This window comes from Acomys minous (genome assembly GCF_964271855.1).
Source record: "Acomys minous genome assembly, chromosome: 3".
NCBI classification, from domain to species: Eukaryota; Metazoa; Chordata; class Mammalia; order Rodentia; family Muridae; genus Acomys; species Acomys minous.
In genome coordinates this window covers 136,841,840-136,862,649 of record NC_140485.1, presented here as the reverse complement: position 1 = coordinate 136,862,649, position 20,810 = coordinate 136,841,840, and the positions used below count along the sequence as shown (strand labels likewise).

General features: G+C 47.8%; 1 protein-coding gene and 1 long non-coding RNA gene across 4 annotated transcripts in view; one reads left to right on the top strand and one right to left on the bottom strand.

Annotated features, from left to right (window-relative positions):
- ZDHHC14 (zDHHC palmitoyltransferase 14) overlaps positions 1-20,810 on the bottom strand; it is a 288,842-nt gene that overhangs the window by 28,893 nt on the left and 239,139 nt on the right. For all 3 annotated transcript variants that reach the window (XM_084777441.1, XM_084777439.1, XM_084777440.1), the window contains 4 exons: positions 14,594-14,731; positions 12,018-12,066; positions 2,347-2,449; positions 848-957 (listed from right to left, as the gene is read on the bottom strand). In XM_084777441.1, coding sequence (XP_084633567.1) covers positions 848-957; positions 2,347-2,449; positions 12,018-12,066; positions 14,594-14,731 — 400 coding nt within the window. The remainder of the gene's footprint in view (positions 1-847; positions 958-2,346; positions 2,450-12,017; positions 12,067-14,593; positions 14,732-20,810) is intronic.
- LOC311595087 overlaps positions 11,444-20,810 on the top strand; it is a 31,809-nt gene continuing 22,442 nt past the window's right edge. Inside the window, exon 1 of the long non-coding RNA XR_014778309.1 lies at positions 11,444-11,947. This is a non-coding gene — a long non-coding RNA (uncharacterized lncRNA). The remainder of the gene's footprint in view (positions 11,948-20,810) is intronic.

Below are 20,810 nucleotides of genomic sequence, written 5' to 3'. Positions count from 1 at the left end.
TTGGCTATAATTTGAACATGTACGGTTCTGATGTGGAAATAGATGCTCTGGTTCCAATGTCAGATGGCCCAGTTGGTCAGCATTTGCTAGCTGTGCAGTCTTGGGCACGTTATTTAAGTTCTGTGCCTCAGTTTACTTATCCATAAAACAGAAAATAATGGTATCCACCTCATTGGCATGGAATGTACATGTTAAAAGTTGATACATACAAAGCACTTAGGAGGCTAACACACACACACACACACACACACACACACACACACACAGAGAGAGAGAGAGAGAGAGAGAGAGAGAGAGAGAGAGAGAGAGAGAGACAGAGAGAGACCGAGAGAGAATGAGGATGCCAGTGACCACCGAGAGTAATACCATCTTCAGTGTCCCCCCTGCACTACCTACTCCGTTTTTGTTAGATCTCCCTTGGGACTACGTGAGCACCGTAGCTGGCATCTCAGACTTTAGCATTTATTCCTATATGGTTTCTAGTTGTTTCCGACACACTCTCTGGCACCTTACTATGCTAATCACAGGTTCCAGTTCACCCCAGAAGTTCAGTGTCCGTCAGTAATGGGCAAGGTCACAGGCTTCTGCCTTCCTGTTCTGAAATATAGCAAATGTCTTTCCATTCAGACACAAACTCAGTTCAAGGCCAAAAAGAAGTGAAACATGATCAAATTGCCATTGAGTGTATCTAAGTGGGGATAGGGGATGGGGGGGGGGGCATCTGTGGGTGTGGTCAGCTCCACCGGGTGTGGGGGGGGGCAGGCATCTGTCTCTCAGCTGTGTTGACACAGAGGAGGTATCTGCTTTCCTGAGATCTGAGACAAGTCTACTGCTCTCTGCCTCTTACCTGGGAGAGATGGGCCCACATAGGGCGACACAGCAATTTGTGAAGATGTTTCCATAGCTGTAGGGATTGTAATTTTCTTTACCTCTTTTATTGGACCAAGATCCTTTGATCTGAAAGAAAAGGAGCATCAATAACACATGATGTCTGGAGTACCAGCATTTTGACAAACTGGACCCAGAGACGCCTTTGAAAGATGCAAGTAAGGACTGGGATCCAGTAAGGCCAGTGGGAGAATATCTGCCTAGCACATGGCAGACTCTGGGTCCATTGTTAGCACTACAAACAGTCTTTACTGGGAGAAACTGAGGCATTTTTTCTAAGGAAAACAAGCATTTACAGGAAATGTTAGAAATACCTCAAACAGTAGCTTAGATTTGGGAGACAGTAACATCTCTCGGGTACAGAAATCCTTGTTTGAGATAATGACGAGGCACTAAAAGCTCCTCTACTGGAAACCAGTGGGCACTCAGCTTTTCCTAGTCACATCTTGTACCCTAAGTTTTATTCATTTATTGTTTGTTGTGTGGGGTAGTAGGTGTGTAGTGCACCCTCATGAGTATGTAGGGGTATGTGCTGGTCAGTGAGCTCACGGGCTCTGCCTGCCTCTGCCCTGCCCCCATGCTGGGCTTACAGGCATGTGGGGCCATGACTAGACTTTTACATGGGTGCCGGGGAATCCAATTCAGGTCTCTATGATTGCAGAGCAACTGCTCCTATTCATTGAGCTACCTATGTCCCCAGCCTCCCCAACCCTAAGTTGTAATGAGGTGAATGCTAACGGAAGCATTAGCACGGGTTCCTTAACTGCCAATTTAGACTGAGAGCTCAGCCTCTTGTTAAAATAGTCTGTTTTGCAGATTCCAATACCCACAGTTACCAAATCGAATGTGCTGTTCTAGCAGTTTCTTATCTCATCTATTTTATGATCATTTATTTTCCGCAGCTTTTGTTTAAGGAAACTGGATCTGTTCTGCACAGACAGAAAAAAAAATCTCGGGATGACGGGCAATCGAGAGCCACACTTGCTGGGAAATAGTTTCCAGCATTATATTTCCTGATTTTCTCCCTCTTTCCTCTACCTCTGCTATGTATACGCTGATGCTCCTGGACTCAAAGTTCAACTTCTGGTCAGGGCAATTTCTTCCAGAAGCCAGAGATATTGAGGGTGAAAGTAAGACTTCAAGATGTCAGCCTGTCTTTGGTTTGGGGATGTGTGACAAGCTACCTCCAAAATATTTAAGAGGCTTTAAAGAGGCTTCTCAAGGTAAGAACTGGGTGTCACTTGGCTCATTTTAGGATGGGAATGACATCATGGCAAAATGTAGGCAGATTCAGGGATGCCCCCGTGACCCCGGAAGGGCTTTCACTGCACTGTCCGTGCCCAAGGTTCTCCCAGCTAGGGTGGGATGTACGGGGGAAGGTTACCTCGGATCTCTCACTTCCTCTTCCTCCTCCGAGGCTAACCATGCAATACCCACGTGTTATGGCCAGGAGCTTACATCTTCATTTGTTGTTTGGTTGGAGCTGATCAAGTACGTGTGGAAACCTGAGAGGCCAACGATGGACCAGACGGAGAAGAAGCATACCACGGCCTCTAGCACAGTGGCTGAGTCAAGGAGACCAACAGGAGGAGAACAAGGGCTTCCCATGGCTACCAGAAAGGCTGGATGGCATTAGGTAAAGGGCTGGGACCCTGCATGCGGTTCTGGGCTCATCCTAGCCTCCTCTCATTTCCTGTTCTCTAACTGGAAAGCTCCCTCCTTCAGGCCAGGGCCACACTCATACTTTTCTTCGCCACCTCCTCCCCCAGGGCAGAGGGGCACCCACAGCTCTGCAATGGCTGCTGGCCTCCATAGGCATCACTTACTTCCTCAGTGTGGACAGTTTCCCCTCTGGACCAGTCTCCCCTTTGACTTTCACCTTCTCTGACTTGTAATGACGCAAAAGATGGATGGAAGCTAGCAGTGGCTCAGATCTTTGATGAAAGTACTAAATGTCAAATGTCCCTGGGTTTGGCTTTTTGATGCTGGGTACTATCGCATCAATAAGCATCTCTCCCCCACAGGGTGGCTTCTGAGATCCAGAACATTTCTCTTCCGTGGACTGTCTGGTCTTAGCTTATGAAGTGGGTGAGAAGCGCTCATGCCCATGAACCAGACCGGGGTGGGGGTGGGGCAACTCTAAGTGTACAATTGGGCTGGGGTGCTCCTTCTCAGAGATCCCTGCTCAGCTCCACAGCCAATTCCTGGCACAGGACACTATGCTTAGGCACTGGGAGAGGGCAGTGAAAGGAAGCCAGGCATTCAACGTGATGCATCGCCACCGAAGGAGGAACAGCTTGGTCTTCTTCACCAGATGGCATTGATCAACCAAGAATGTGGTAATTCGAAAGGATGAGAAAATTTTTCTGTCCCACAAATGTTTATAAGAGTCTAATTACAAGATACAGATGTTTCTCAGGAACGACCAATTTATCCTGGGGCAGACGTAGGGTCTAAATATACATCTTGCAACCTCCTGGCAATGAATTATAGACCAGGAAAAGTAAAGAGTCCTTGTGCTTTCCTTATGTGCCCAAGGATGGTGGGACATAGATCAGGCTGTGTGTCCTCGCCACTGATGCTTCCGAGTCAAAAAGAATTCTCCTTAGATGATAACTGAACACGTTATCCGGTGCCCCAGTATGATGATGGATTGCTGTTGCTTGGGACATGGAGTCTTACATCAAATGGGAGAAATGAACAGGCTCTTCATCTGTGGGCTGACAGTCACTAGCACATAAGTTACAACCTCTACTTATGGAGGATGGTTTTCGAGGTGGTTGGGAGGGTCCCTAGAGGACAAGAGAAACACAAGAAAACAACCCCTACCCAGGGCTGCAGAAGCCCTCTGCTTCATCCAGGGATATCCTAAAGGAAAGGTTATGGCGGAGCTTTGTGTGTGCACGGGACAGTGGCGCATGTAGTTCAATGGCCAGGGCTCTCATATGTCCTTTCTTTTCCTCCCTATCAGGGCCAGGAGGTGGCTCAGGAGAGCATCATGTCTCACACTGGCTACAAAGCAGAGGTGGAGTTCAGGGGGGCAGAGCAGAGAGGAGGGCAAGCCAGGGAGACGAGGTGGAGCCAGAGGTGGTGGCATTAGTAAGAGCTCTGCAGCTAAGGGAAAAGTTCACAGACATTGAGATGGAGTGACACAGGAGCTGGAGAAAGATGTGGTCCAGGGGAGGAAGGAGAACAAAGATGGGGAGTCTGACATCAATCTCAGAAACACCTGTGCATCACCAGATGCTTATAATCCAGATATGATGATGGAGAAGTCAAAATAGAAGGAAGGCGCAAACATGAACCATAAAAACTCAAAGCAAAAGTAAGGCAGAGCCAAGCAGGTGATCAGACTTGACTTCTGGCTACTCCATTAGCAACGTGACCTGCAATTACTAACTGCTTCCATTATTGGGCAGTGTGACCGGTAGGTGAGGAATTGTAAAGGTTTATAGAAACAAGAAAAATAGAGAGAGGAAGGGGGAGAGGAGGGGAGGGGAGGGGAGAGGGAGAGGAAGGGGAGGGGAGAGGGAGAGGGGGAAATTGGCTGATTCTGTAGGTATACTTGTGTGCATTTCTGGAACTCAGAGTCCACTCTTGGGATCCATTCTGTGCCACCCACTGGGTCTCTCAGTGGCCTGAAGCTTGCCAAGCCTAGGCTGGCTGGCCAGAAAGCCTTAGAAATCTGCCTGTCTTTACCTCCGTAGTACCAGGATTATAAGCACTCATTGCTTTGCTACTATGCCTAGCTTTAACGCATGGCATTCTGAACTCAGGTTCTCCTGCTTGCAAGGCCAGCACTTTACCCACTGAGCGATCTCCCCAGCCTGGAGAAATGGAGCTTTTACATGAGTGTGTCCTCTGCTTCAGAAGCATCCCTCACCGGTTAGTAGAACGTACTGCTACCGTGACCTTTCAACTGTCACAAAATGACACGAAGCCAAAGGATGAAGTGAGGTGCTTTTGCCATCCCACCCATGGTGATAATGCTGCCTAAGGCCATGCATCTTGAGGAGCGGGCAGGCTCTTCTGTAACAATGGCTGCTGTCACTGGAGACATGCCGGCACTGTTCTAAAGATTTCACAAGAACTTATTCACTCAACCCTGAGAGTGGCCCACTCATAAATCCCACTTCCGTTTAACAAAGGAAGATGCCAAGGCTGGAAGCAATGAAGTCCTTTGCCTTAGAAACCCGTTAGAGCCGAGCTGGGGTTGTAGCCCAGGAGGTAGAGTGCTTGCTCAGCGCACGTAGTTCCCTGCACCCAGTCTTCAGCATTGCAGAAAACCAGGCATGGGGGGATGTGCCCATGATATTGTGGTACATCCAGAGGTAGATGCAGGAGGATCAGAAGTTCAAGGCAATCGTTGGCTATAAGGTGGCTTTGAGGCTAGCCTCGGCTACATGAGACCCTAACAACAACCCTGAGAGCAGAGCTAGGTGTTACGCCTTGGAAGTCTCCACAGCCAGCACAAGAGCTGGTTCTCTTCCCTGGCCAGCTGTCCAAGGCTGACCGCATCCCAGTTCAAGGGAGATAGGGACCGTCCTTCTAAGAGACTGAGTATCTGTGGAAATGGAGGAGCGCTCTCAATATGTGCTCTCAGACTCAGGTACAGATGGTCCAATAACGTATTTCACTGGCCCCAGCGGCCTGATGTTGAAAATGCATGTTCTGAAAGGAGATCAGGAAGGGCCATTCTCTCAAAAGCTGCAAAACCCTTCTGCTCATTTCTAAAAAAATAGAAATGAGAAGAAACAAATTCCACTGGGAGTCAATTTAATAAGAAACTGGATGTTTGTTGACTGAATCCGGGATGGCTTTGGATGACAATCATCTCCACTGCCTGATTCTTGTCATCTCTCTCAGCCTCCGATAAGGCAGGCAGCTCCTTTGTGGCCAGGGGCTAGCTCTGATTTCTCTGAAACCCCTGAGAGTTTGTACTAAGTGCGGACTGTTCAAAGACTCAGGAAAGTGCTGGTCTCCCCAGAAGGTTCCAGAGGCCTCCCTGTGAACCTGGAGAGCAGGCTGGACAAGCATTAGCTCTATGCTCCAGGGAGCAGGCGCTGCTTGCAGCTGGGAGGGAAGAAGGGGAGAAGTAATGTAGGCTTGGGGGAGAGAGCCAGGCAAAACCGCTAAGGATGCTTCAGGCTGGGGTAAGCGTAAATAGTGGGAGACCACTGGACTCCGCCTTCAGCCTCTTGGGGTTCTTGCTCTTTTCTCAGAAAGATGCACAGAAAAGCGGTTTTTCTTCTAATCCCAGAAATTAAAAGAAAAAAAAACACTCAACTTCCCTGATGTGCCTCTGCACCAGGGAGACACAGAGGCCTAGAGTCAAGCTGTTCGCTCAGGCTTTTCCTAATCCTTCTATTTCAGGCAGAAAGCTGAGCCCAGAGATCAATTCACTTTCAAGATCTCACATAGCAAGTCGGGGCAGAACCAAGCCAAACCTAGTCCCTGGACTTCTAGGAGACACCCTGCCCCCTTCTCAAGACCCTAAGCTGGGTCAGTGCTACACAACAGCCATGGCTTTGCAGGCTTGGTGCATAGTTAGGCCAAGATTGACTGAGTTTTTGTTTGTTTGTTTGTTTGTTTGTTTTTGTTTTTGGCCAAATGTGAAGTATGTGTTGGTGGGTTTCCTTAATAACCAGGAGTTCTGAATGGCCAGGGATCTTATTTAGGGGGCTCTGCATGAGCCCTCCTCTTTCTGCCATTTCCAGGGTCCTGGGCCACTTCTTGGTGGGGCTTTGGGTGTGAACTCCATGGTCCTCATTAAAGGGAACTGAGCACAGAGGGGTCTGCTGTTTAAAACATAAGAAATCCCATCAGTGGATTGTGCCTGCATCTACCTGGCAGCTTGGTGGGGCTTTGGGTGTGAACTCCATGGTCCTCATTAAAGGGAACTGAGCACAGAGGGGTCTGCTGTTTAAAACATAAGAAATCCCATCAGTGGATTGTGCCTGCATCTACCTGGCAGCTGATACAAAAGCAGGAACACCTCATTGGAGTGGCTCCTTCATCGTCTTGGTACTGTCAAGGTCTCTACCTAGAGGCAGAAAAACACAGCTGTGCTGTCATCTGGCCATGGCTGTGGCCATTTGTATGAATGACTGACCTTGTGAAGAGGCAAGTGGCTTTTTTACAGGTTCACCTGCCCAAGGTCCTTCTCTCACACTTTCCTCTCCTGTGTTGTGGGGGTTCCAAATCCACAGTGGGAGTGACCAGGACCCCAACCAAACTTCTTACAGGAACGTTTAAGAAACAGACTCTGACAAACGGGCTGTAAAGGTCATCTAGGTGACAAGGTGTACAAGAACAGTGGGAAACCGTGAGGAAGAACCTCCACAAGGTGATGGCATTTCTACTCAGCAGAGCCAGGGATAGCAATGGGACAGGAGTCCAGACATGGCTCCCAGCACAAGGATGGGGCAGAATTCAAAGTCAGTAATATGAGAACAGATGCATGATTCCGAGGCAAGTGTCCACGGACCCGCAACAGTCCCAAAATGCATTTGGCAAAAAACATGTTCCTGCCAATTTCCCCACTGGACACCAGTTCCACCCTCCACCCTCCTTTTCTGTGGGTGCTGCCTGCTGTGGTCACACAGCAAAAGGTGCTGTCCTCAACCTCAGCCCCCCCCAAGGGTTGGGAGTCTAGGTGTGTGCCACTGCACTGGGCTCTACAATCTCACGTCTGGAACAATAAAACAAGGAAAGAAATAGGAATGTTCCTCTAAAGCACACACTGGCTATACACACTTTAGAGTTTCAGAAAGTAGATAAAGAATGAGATAGATTTCTCTCCACGTAATAGTTTGAAACAAAATCAAGTTGTAGAACAACTTGCCAAGGGTAGGCTCTTTGGGAGACAGGAGACACCAGCGAGCCATTAGCCACATACAGGTGTGTACGCAAGAACACGCAACATGAATTTCAACTCCATGAAGACCTTCTGGAAGGGTCTACAGAAACTGACAAGGAGCCTCACACAATGGAGGGTCTGGGAGACTCTTCCTTTCTTTCCATTTTATCTTTGGGATTATTTAAGAACTTAAGCCTTAGTCAATTCCCTATCCACACTGTGATCCTACACATAACAGGAGGCTTAAGCACCAGGCCTTCCTTCCTCTCATTGGCTGGGGGTAGTGGGAAGGCAGTAGCCTTTTTTTTTTCCCTGGGTGGAGCAGGGCTAGTGTGGGGAGAATGTGGCTCTTGTTTAAGTGCCGCTAGAGATGTCACTGGATTTCACTGCACAGGTGCAGCCACACACAATACTAGAGAGTCTGTCCCTATTTTCTTGTAGTCTTTTGGCCATCAACACTTATGAGCACAGAAAGGCTAGCAAAAGGCCCATGCTGCCTTCATTGTTTTCCCACTATGCCACATGGTGCCCTTCTTTCTGCCAACCTTCTAGCAAATTCTATTAAAATAGACCAATGCCCATTAGTCTGTGGATGCCTCTCAGGCGGGTAAGCATAGCAGTGAATGCAAATTGGAGATAAAGAGGCTTTCTAGGGGAAAGGCTTCACAAATATTGAATCAATTACCATTTGATTTACCAACCACTTCTCATTTTGGGAGCATTGAACAACAAGTCATGATTAAAAATGTCTGTAATCCCTTTAATGGGACGTTAATGCCACGCTACATTGACGTGATTGTGAATGGCAGGATCTCCTCTCTGGGGGCTTCTTCAAGGATGACCAGGGTACCCTGCTCTCCCCTGCACATGTTTCTGAGGGTTTCTGCTTTTGTGAACATAAGGAGTCTGGGAGGAGATGTTGCCACACAGCTCCCTGGCATGCCTGGCCAGTGGCATTTCCTATGAGGTGCAGTTACAATGTTTCCTTCTTCTGTTTTACATGTATGTAATTAAAAAGGATCTTAAAGTTACTGTGGGATGATAAAGATGTGTGCATATGTTTTCAGGAGAGAGAGAGAGACAGAGAGAGAGAGAGAGAGAGAGAGAGAGAGAGAGAACTCAATCTTTGAAGTCCTCTTTGTGAACGTATCTCAGAAAGAATTCACCATTTCTCTTGTCTCCTGTGACCCTTTGTCTCCAAGGCACTCCTGGTTATGTGGTTATGTTTTGAATGTGAAATCTCACCTACTGCTTGGTTTCCAGTTGGTAGCACATTTTTGGGAGATCATAGGCTTGAGTGGCAGGCATAGGCCACTGGGGACAGCCACGCTCTGCTTCTGTCCTGGTACTGTTTCCTGTTCTGCCAAGATGAGGGGCACCTGGACCACAAACTCCTTCCTCAGTGAATTCCACCACTGGGAGCTATAATCATGAGCTAAAGTGTCCCTCTCACTCCTTACCTGCCCCCCCCAAAGAGCTTTTACTGGGTATTTTGTCTCAGAGATGGGAAAAGTCACACTTATGTCCCCAGAATCATCACCATTTCCCCCTCCTTGCCCTCACCCCTGCTTAGGCTGTGAATCTTCGCTCCAGGCTATCCCTTGTCCCACCTAATAATGGTCTGTGACTTCACAGCACCCAGCCCTGTGGATGTTCGCAGAGGAAGAAAGAAGCAGGCGTGTGCTATGCTGGCTTGTCGTCTCATCCCTTCTGGACAGAATGTGCTTCAAAGGCCTGGGTCACTTGTCCTCAACCTTGTGACTTACAGGTTAGGCTCGTGCGAGGAGTTCAGCAAAGGAATTTCGCGGGACGAGCTGCCGTGTGGAACTCTTCTGTTTGAACCCAACTGGCTGGGTGTGCTAAAGGCCTGGCCCTGTGTTTGGAGTAGGTTCTCCCTTTGTCTCTTTCTGAGGGGGGGAGGGTAGGGCTCTCATAAACTTATGGTAGGGGCGGCTACCTCACTGGCCACCGACCAGGGGCCCTTCCCCATAGCCTCTGCTTCTTTGATGTGAGGATCAGAGGGAGGCAGGAAGTGGTGGGCAGGTAGTGGGAGGCAGGAAGAGAAGAGAGACACAAGGGAGGAATACTCAAAGGCTGAGGCTGGACCACCCCCACCCGCCAGGTGTGATACTGACTAGCACCTGGCCTACTGGGTCCCTTCTACTCAAGGCTGCCTGTGACCTCTTCCATCCCTTCTTGTCCACTCTGGTGGGCTACACTGGTTCTACACACCATCCAGGCTGGTAGGGGCTGGCGGTTCTTTCTCCTAAAGTCTTCTCTGGCATTGGTCAGCATTGTCTCCATTTACGCTAACATTTCCAGTAAGGTATTGTGCTTGGCTATTAGGCATCTTTAGCTCCTGTCTCTACTACTTCTTCAGGGACATTGTTTTCAGTTAGATGCTTTTCAGAATAAATTTGCTATGAGAAACCTTTGTCTGAGCCCTTATTGCTCATCAAAATACGTTTAGCATGGACAGGAGACCGAGTACAAAACCACTGAGAGTTTGAAAACACAAGTTATCTTCCCACTGTGGAGCACTTGGCAATATTCACTGAACTCAGCCCAACACAGGCAATCCAGCTCAGACCTTCTTCAGAGGCTTTACAGAGCTCTATCTATCCCAAGATGCTTTTAATCCCAGAACTCATGAGGCAGAGGCAGGTGGATCACTGTGAGTTCGGGGCCAGTCTGGTCTACAAAGTGAGTCCAGGACAGCCAAGGCTACACAGAGAAACCCTGTCTTGAAAACCAAAACAAACAAACAGCGGTTCTCCACCCCTGCAGGGGTCACATATCAGATATCCTGCACATCAGATAATTATGTTACAATTCATAACAGTAGTGAAATTATAGTTATGAAGTGGCAACAAAATAATTTTATGGTTGGAGGTCATCACAACATGAGGACCTGTATTAAAGGGCCACAGCGTCAGGAAGGTTGAGAACCGCTGTCATAGTACATGATTGACTTCACGAAAGACAGGGGCAAATCTTCAGTTTAAGACCACTGAAGCAATATCCTCGGAAGCTGGAGGTTACAGAGGCAGTGGCTGTAGGGGAGCTGGTCACCCTGATGGTGTTGGGGGAGGGGAACAAAGGATGCCGCCATTCCTCGTTGCATCTGCTCTTAGCATCTCAGGTGAACACTTGACCCCATCAACTGCCCTTGCTTCTCGCTAACCTGTAACTCACGTCAGCCTTCTGAGTTAGTCATTAGTAGGAGACAAGATATGTGGACTTTATTCTCCAAACATGTTTGTTTACTCACTATCCGTATGTCTCCATGTCTCCTTCCTCCATGCAGACCTTATGAACAAGTTAGCCACTGGCTACAGAAGATGCATTGGTAAGCGGCCTTCTATGTTGTCCACAGTGCTCTGCAGGGCCAGGAGGCGATAATGCCTATTGCACAAATGCCCCACCACCACCATGGTCACTCCACAACCTGGGGCTCAGCGACAGGTGCCTTTGCTTTAAAAAGCCCATGTTTACATAGCACCTCTAAAACTGACAATGAGCTGTTCAAATGCCATCTACCCCAATATGTGAAGGAGAAAAAATGCTGAGGAGCTGGGTCAGTAGGCCGTTCTGTTTGATTCCATAGGAAATCAGAATAAGCCTAGGCCTGCTCGGCAGAAGCCCATGCAGCACTTACCACGAGGACAGTTTTTCTTTTTAAGAATCAAAATACCACAGCGTGTTTGGGATGGTGGGAAATGGTCCCCGTTCATCTCAAAGGCTTGAGATTGACCTTTGAGGTTTGCGAGAGAGTGTCCATCTAGGGACAATAGAGGTCACCTCATGTGCAGAGGAACAATGTGAGGTACCCCAAACACAGTCTCTCAAGAGGCCCCAGAACCTCACTTGCTGCCTCATGCCCCAAGCAGACCAACACTTGGGCATCTATGAAGGTGAGAAGCACCTGCCAATGGCGGAGAACTCAGGCAGGCTCACAGCTCTATTTCAGCCTAACCTGATGGGGCACAAATCACAGGTGGGGGTAGGGGCGGGGCAGAGATGTCTCCATGCGTAGCTTTCTAGCTAAAGAGCTCTTCCGTTTAGACAGGGCTGCGTTGAGTCACCCCGAGATGTCATTCATCATACAAGCGAATGCTCTGCAAGTCTCCTGATGCCTTACAGAATGAAGAAGGATGTGTAATTCATGAGAGGAAACGCCAAAGCCAGAGAGCTAAAGAGGTAAGAGTGTACATAGGGGTTGGCGAAAGGCAGAACCCACAAGTCCCCACAGAGCCACTGGAAAGGATATCTCGCTGGGCTGTCCTTAAGGGCATTGAGGAATCCTGCTTGCTGTGAACCTGTGGGAACGAAGCCAACATTTAGTATTCAGACATTCACCCCCGTGCTCAATGCTCTCATCTACGTAAGGATGATAGGCGTCTAAACATCAATTAAACAGTCATATTCGGTGAGCCTTAGGGCACCCAGTTTACGGATCAGACATCATGATTTCATTAAAGCCATTCAAGAAGATGGCAGACTCACAATTAGAGCCAACATCTGCAGGACATTATTATTATTATTATTATTATTATTATTATTATTATTATTATTATTATTATTATTATTATTATTATTTCAGTGAAAGCAGATGCAAGTCTGTATATTTTCCCATAAATTACAGCTTTGATTACTCTTTTGTTTTCTTCATTTTCACAGTAAAACAGAATCCTACAGAGTTTCTTCTGTTTTGTCCACACTTGTTAACTTTTGGCAGTAGGGTCTTAAGGAACTTGGCTACCAGCGACGGTTTTCCTTCTTGTGCTCAGGGTAAACAAAGATGAAGTTCATGTGGTGACTCCTTTTGGGTGGTGGTGTTGTCCCTGTCCTGTGATCTTGTCCTACGAGGACACACTGGGGGGAGGGGGTTGAGTTGAGCTGCATGTGGGACTGTGTTTTATATGTTGACATCATACTTTAAACACATTTTAAAAGATTTACTTTTACTCGTTTCTCTCCCCCCCCCCCCCCGTGTATGTGTGTGTGTACATGCACATGTGCATGCACAGGTACATGAATACATGTGACCAAGTATGAGAGCTTGTGAGGTCTACAAGCGGGAGCGGCTGCAGGATGAACTGTACAAGTGTGAGCATATGTTTTCCTGGCATTTTTATACACGCTCGAGCAAATGAAAACTAGCTCGAAAGTTCTGGAAGGTAAGGCTGGAGCTAGGAAGACGATCTGATACTGTGACATGTTGATGGAACTTTCCTGAAGGACATGAGGTTGTAAGCCTATTTGAGCCACATAGAAATTCATTACGGCGTACAGAGTTTGGGTTTTGCTAATTTTGGTGTGTGATTTTATTAATTTGTTTTTATAAGAAAGTTTATAACATTTAGAAAAGAATATGAGGCAAAACTACTGCTTCCGAGTGTGATGTATGTGCTGGGATATCGGCATTCGCTTTCTGCCCATGCGAACAACTGCTTCCTTCAAAACAACATCTAAGACCCTTGGCGTTCCCTTTGCTGCTTTTGTGCATGAATTCATAGACTGGCTCCATGTTTGCCATTTGGAGATTTAGGAAACCATGAGAAAGGGGTCTCTGCATGCCATGTTGGCACCAGCTCTGGCTTGGCATGGATGAAGATTCTGACGAATACTAAGCTTCTCTCACAAACCCACTAGCTCAGACTCTCAGGCCTGCCTTCCAGATTTGTGTCCCATCCAGACAAGAGAATCACGGTCTGAAATGCCTAGAGTTTAGAAGAGCTGGGAGCCCTTTGGGTAGGTGTTGTTGTGGCCACTTGACTGATGCTTAGGGACCAATGGGGACCATTTGGGAACCTTACTTCTCCAGTCTGTACACGGACTCTCCCAGACAGGAGTGGGCAGTGGGGCCCACAGAGCCTTAACCTGCTCCGCTCATGAGATCCATGCTGGCAGGGGAAGAAATGAGAGCCTCGCTGTTCAGGCACTTGCAGAAGCATCCCAGAGCGAGGGCGTGTGCTTGCTAATGGGCTCTCATGCTTCAGGAATGGATGCGAGGCAGAGCTGCTCGCTAATGAAAGTTTAAAGGCTTAGGCTCATAGTTTCAAACCAATTAGCTCCCCTCTCACCATTCCCTGTTGTGGGAAAGTGAAGGACTGAGACAAAAGAGACTCAGTATGAACATCAAAAGGGTGAATAAAAAAAATGCTGATTTTTTTTATTCGAATAGATTAAAAACCATTTACTCTCAAATTTACTTTTTTTTTTTTTTTAAAAAGTTGCATTCTTTGTATGTCAGAGGTTGTTTTTGTTCATATTCTTGCAGAAAATTGAATGTATATTTTAAACATATATAATCTGTGTATGAGAAAACCCAGTATCTATCCCCAGGCATATTATTCCTCTAGGGATGTATATTTTTAAACCATTGGTCAGTGTCAGTAGACAGCATGCCATATTCTTCCTCTAGGGATGTATATTTTTAAACCATGGGTCATTTAAGAGCAGACTCTGCTACTCAATGGTAATTATTATACTTATAGTTCTTCATACAAAATGGAGAGATTATCCTTTCAGGGGATCCCCCAGCAGGCATCACTGAGGTTGGAGAGGGCAGGCAGACCAAGAGGATGCCTTTTTAGGGTAAATGGACCGTGGTCCATATGTTTCCTGGAAACTGCTATTGGAGGGAATGGGGCTTAGGGAAGAGAGGGGGATGAGGAGGGATGGAGAAAGTGGAAAACAGAGTGGGCAGGCTGGAAGCAAGGAGGAGAATGGGGGAAGAGAAGGAAGAGAAAGCCAGAAATGATCAAAAACAGTAAATCAAATCAGAAAAGCCAAAGTCAGGCAAATGGTTACATACGTAATCTGTTTCGCCAGCATACTTACGAAGAATGACGTGGGTGACAACGAATGCAAATATAAAGACTGTCAGAAAAGACAGGGATAAAATAAACATATAAAAAAATCTGTAGTTTCTTTTCCCCACACAGTTGCCTACCCAGGGACAGTGGTGATCAAACCGTTCTGAAATGAGAGGCAGAAAAAAGAAAGAAAAGTGGAATTCAATTAATAAAATATCTGTTTACATGAGGGAGTCCCACCCTCCCACAATACTCCGATAATATAACAGAACAATTACATATTTCCAAATGGATTACTCAGAGAGGTGCTTTTATTAGCAGTGGGACATTTCAAGAACATGATTATCCGTTCAGCGGAGCACAGGTGTTTTGAAACGCCAGATGTAAATTCCCCTCATATGGTTACTTAAAGAAGCAGGAAAGGAGTGCACTCTCAAACACAGAAGCAAAGACTTGATTCTTCCTCAGAGGGGACCTTTGTGTTCACGGAACAATTTCCCCTTACATGGTGCCAGCGTCATCTGATGACGAGGACTGGGCTGTGGCTGTGTGGCCCCCTGGCACAGTGAGTGGTCACAGAGAGAGTCATCATGGGCCTAGGGCAGGGCAGAGGGACACGCCCCTTTGTTCTCTCATCCCAGTTATAGTAACTTAACGTAAACTAGTCACATACAGTAAATACATTCTTATCAGGAAATGGTGTCATTATGAGATCTTAAAGACAAGCAAAATAAGGCACAGAGAGATAGATGGGAGACTGTGCGCACAGGCAGCCAGCTAAGCATCACAGCGCTAGCCCTGGGGCCAGCCCTTTGGAGGTGCTTCATCTCCCAGCATCCTCGCTGCCTGTGGTCCTCCCTAATGGCAGCAGCAGCGAGCTAGCAAAGAGCTTTCACCTACGACCTAGCTGTTCTAGGCGAGGGCATCCCGACCACCCGCATCAGACCGCCTGTGTGAGCCAGGGGATGTTCAGCATCCGACTTAGCTTTGTAATCGGGCCCTTTCCTCTGCTCAATGCCAACTGATTTCCATATTTTATCCCTCTGTATGGGGCTCCATAAAACAGAGGGGATGTGCTGCTGAGTGCGGGGCGAGGGGCTCAGCTTCATGAGCCACTAGATGTGGATCCAACCCCCTACATGGCACTTGTTGAAAAGTCACAAGGACACCTGGGCCGGGGTGGTGGGGTAGGAAATGGAAGGGACGCTGGCATGCGATCAGCATATACAAGAAGCTGATGATCTGGAGAGGGGACAGCAGGACAAATTTGAGAGCTGGCCTGGCGACAGAGTGGATGGCCCCTAAGATACAGACACTTAAGGAAAGTGACTACTCTAGGTGTGCCCCTGGCATTTCTACATTAGCACATGCTGTCAGCTAACCCCTTCATAAAAATTGCCTTTCTGTTGCTAGGGGAGGGTAAGCTATGCAGGCAGAGTGTGGGGAACCTTTAGGGCCATGAAGACCTGCTGGGTAATAATAGGTACCTATTATGTCATTGGGTATTTGCTCAAGACCACGGGACGGCTACTTTCTAATGCAAGCCACGGACTTTGACCATATGTCAACACAGGGCCGTTGGTCCTGCCAATGCTTACTCTGTTGGGGGTGTGGAGGGTGAGAGGCTGTAAACGGTGTGTGTGTTGGGGTGGGGGAGGGTACACGGGAACTCCTGTGCCTTCCTTTTTGTTTTTCTGTGAACCCAAAAACAAAATCTTCAAAAATTAAGGCAAGCAAACACCATCTTCACAAATCATCAGCCTACTGCCTATACAATGGCAGTCTGCATGATGAAGAATGCAAACGGCGGGCGGCAGGGGGGAAAGGGGGGGAAGGGAATATCTAAGCCAGCCAGATTTCCCCCAAGACTACAAGGCTATTATTTCAAGCAACTACTTTTCTGCTTGACAGCCGAATGTAGAAAATGGGTCTGAGAGCAGAAGCCAGGAGGAGATAAGCACTGTTGGGCCAGAATCTGCTTTCTCCTGGCTCTGCAGATCCTGTGTCGAGAAGGAGCCTCTGAACTGCAGGGAAAATGGCTCCATATGCAAGGGTCGGAGGAACCATTAGCATGTAGATGCCTCCAGGGGACAAGGCTTGACTCTGTGTGGCCCATTTCCACAGGGCAGGCCTTTTAATTTTAGCTCAGAAATCTTTAAATCCAGCCGTGCCTGTTGCTGAGCTCTCTTGATAGCAGACCAGCCGGCCAAGGATGACCCAATGAGTCTTGTGGTCTCCTGGAGGCCTCTAGGAAGTCAGTGCTTTTAGGGTGAGGCTTTCAAAGCCCAGCTGGAAGCCATTTCCCTTAGAAATGTGTCTTGTTGAAAAACCTCTTGGCTGGCAAAGTCCTGCTAACACGGCAGTTGCACCAAGCTATTCTCATGGACTGTTTCTCATGTCTTGTGCAGGTGTCACGTCCACAGTGGCTACTGCGTCTGAGGCTCCCAGGCCCCTCTGTGGACCTGGAACACATGGTAGCAAGGGGCTGTGAAGGGGCCTGGAGCCTGCTATCCCCTCTACCCAACCCTGAGCTCACAGCACCTCTCCTATTTCGCCTGCCCTGCCCATGAGCTATAGAGGCTTCGCATGCTCCTTTCTCTTCACTATGGACACTGTGCATGATAAATCTTTCATCCGAAGGCTCAAGAGCCAACTGTATGTCAACAGTGCCATAATGGCCACCTTCCATCTTCAGCAATAGACGTCTGCTAGACCTGGCTGGCATCTCAGATACGCCTTCAACCATAAGACTTCTTGTTACTCTTTTGCAAACATGAGTCTCTCTAGACTACTATTCCGCCAGTGACCCACTCAGAAACCCACACACTACTGCTGACCCACCCTTTCCTCTCCAACCACATCCAATCCAATCCAATCCAATCCAATCCAATCCAATCCAATCCGTGAGCAAGTCCCCCGCGCTCTGCCCCACTTTTGTTTGAAGCCATGCTAGTTTTTATTTGTTCTCATCTGCCAAAATGCTGACTGGGTTCCAATCTTTCTGGATAGCACCAGGACTTCCACAGCGATGTGGTTGGAAACCCAAGTCCACTGTCTAAAATGAGTTAGCTGGCAAGGCCATCCTGACCCACAGCTCTGGTAGCGTTCTGCTACCCCATGGTGGTCTGATGACTTGTTTCTCATCCTGCCCCCTCCGCCACCCACACGATGATTCCCGAAGGCAGGGTGAGGGCTTTTAATCATCTTTATAACCCCGACACTCGGAAGACCTGTACATTATTTACAGGAACAGTTGTCTTTCTGTGCCTGGAGCAGGCTTAGGAATGGATGAGGCCATTCCTGGTGGGCAGCTGACGGACTTGAAGAAGGGTAGTGTGCCAGAAGTGTCAAACATAAGGAAGTAGGAGGGGCTTTGGCATGTGGCAAGGCTCAGAGCAGTCGGGGGACTGGGGAATAGACCAGACAAGCCAGTGACTGCCTCTTGTCACGAGTCAGCTCCTAGAGATGGACACGGGAGGCAGGGCAGCTCCATTTAAAAGCTCGTCCATGGAGAATGCAGGGGTACCAAGTCACCTGCCTCAGCTCCCAAGCAGGGAAGGATGCCGTCCAAGGGGACACCATGCAGGAAAAGGAAAGAGGGCCATACCTTGCAGCCTTAATTTATGAAGGATTAAAGGAGGCTTCCAGCCACCTAGTTCCAGTTGTAAGCACTACTTCCTGTCACTGGGTGACAGATCTCTGCCACCCTTCCGGCTCTCCCTGTCACAGCCCAGCAATCCCTGAGAAAAGCGAGCACCCTGGACACAACAGTGGCCCAGCCAGCTCTGGGAGTCTGTGCCGAGACCCTTCTCTGATTCAAAGAAGACCTTGGAGAGGTCAAGAATGAAAGAGACTTCAGAATAGCGGAACACTAGTAAAACTGGACAAGATCTGGAAAGTCACTGAAATGAGGAAAGAAAAGTACTTGTAAAAGTTGTGTTTGAAGGAAGCCAAGGAAAGTAATGAATTTTTTTTTAAATGACTAAAAATTTTTTGGGCATCAAAGTAGAATTCAGTACTATTCTGATCTGGCCTGAGGTCCCTATGGGTGATCTGAAGCCAAAATTGAGCCCTTTTTCTTTTCTTTTCCTTTTTCTTTTCCCTTTTCTTTCCATCTCCTCCCTCCTCCTCCTCCTCCTTCTCCTCCTCCTCCTCTTTCAAGACAAGGTCACATTGTGTAGCCCTGGCTGTTCTGGAACTTACTCTGTAGACCAGACCGGCCTTGAACTCATAGAGATCCATCTGCCTCTGCCTCCCTGAGTGCTGGGATTAAAGGCGTGTGCCACCATGCCCGGGGAGAGTCTCTTTCTCTGAGCCACTGGGACAAGCTGTCTTAGTCCCCTAGAGCATCTTGAGAATTCTGGGACACAAGAGAGGGAAACTATAGTGGAGGTTTTAAACTTCTAATCTAGATGTTAATTACATCCAAATTAAGTTAAATGTTTTTAAAGATTCGAAGTGGAAAATTGCTTTTCTCTAAACCTCAAGCTTTTTTACTTCCAAAGTCAGGAGAATTTTCCCCTTGCAAGGTTTTTTTTTTTTTTTTTTTTTTGCTTTAGGACAAAATGCTGAGATACGCACATCATTACCTGGCCTTAGGGGTTGCACAGCACTCCTAAAGCCGTCCTATAGGGACAGTTGAGAATTCAGTTCAGTGAAGGATTTAAGGAATGGGTCTTCATCACTAAAGACATTCTATCTCTATCCAGATCTAAGCTGCTAACAGCTCCCCACTCACGCACCTGTCTTTAGAGACTTTAGAAAAGCCCCCTGCACCTGTCATTTGGAGACCATTGTTGCTTTCATATAACAGCCTTGGCTCCCACCTTGCCAGCACCCAGGCACCATGCAAAGGCACTTAGCATAAACTATGTTATTTATTTTATATTTAGTGCATGTGTGTGCATGCTTGTGTATATATGTACGCATGTGTGTGCACATTTGCATGTATATGGAGGTTGGAGAAGACCCTCAGATGTCATCCTAGGGACAGGGCTCACCTCCTTTTAAGATGGGATCTCTCAGTGGTCTGGATCTCACCCATTAGGTTAGACTGGCTGACCAGAAAGCCCTGGGAATTCTCCTGCCTCCACAACCCCAGCTCTGTAACCAGCACACCCACCATTTTAACACATATGCCAGGGACCCAGCTTAGTCCTCTTGTTTACAAGGCAAGGACTTTACCAACTGAACCGCCTCTCCGGCCGGGTCCTTATCATTTAATTCTATACTGTCCAATGGGCCTAAGGCTATCATTCCATTTTAATGTTGGGAAAAATTGGCCTCGGGACCAGGTGTACAGCCAAATTCTGAAGCTCTTCCTGGGGCTGCCTCTAACGCCAGTTCTCTGCTGGTTGATGTGTGAAGTGGCCAGTGTGTCTCTTTTAGAACAGCTGTTTGGCTGTGCCATTTCAAGGGTCATGTGGGTCCCAGGTCCTGTGAGCCCAGGAACGAGGGTGCATGGCGCACTGCTGTCCTGGGGGCAGCATGCTTCTTCTAGCGGCCCATGACTGAGAAGTCTTTCGTCCTGGGAAAGGTAGTCCTAGTGTCAGCCGGGAGAACCCTGGGCACTTGTAACGCAGCCAGAGCCTTTCAGCGGTACTTAGAGCTGTGTCTGAGGGGCCTGAGGGTGGGGGTGTGGTATGATGCCACGCATGCGTCAGACGGGCGGTTTTTTTTCTCACACCTTCTTTTCTCAGCCCCTCCCCCAAAATGCATTTTAATTTGCTGGAAAAACAAAATCATATGTATTAACTGTGCAGCCTTACAGTGTCATTGCATTGCAGTGCTTCCGAGGGAGACTCAACATCGCTTAGAAAGGTGGATACATTCACTGATGTCTTCGGGGTGGACATTTAAGTGGCAGAACGCACCATGTCTCGTCACTGCTTCTATGGGATGTACCACCTCGGTATCGCTCCAATGGCTTTCAAATCCATTTCTTTCTTTTTTTTTTTTTTAAGTCTTAAATTCTTCAATATAAAACCAACTAGTAAGTGTAGAACTCTTGCCTTTGTGGCACAACTTAATGTCACCTGGGGCAGCTGTGTGACCCACTCTAAAGTGTCCCTCTTCTCCCTATCCCTGTGGTCTCCCTGGCTCCGGCCAGCTTCCCCTCACCTACCAGGTTGCTGGGTCTCTTTTGTGCGTGAGTTTTTAAAGGAGTTTGACTGATGGATAGTTATGGTCCCTCCAGTCACCTATCAGGCCAGATTATAGTTATTTGTCTTCTCAGACTGTCT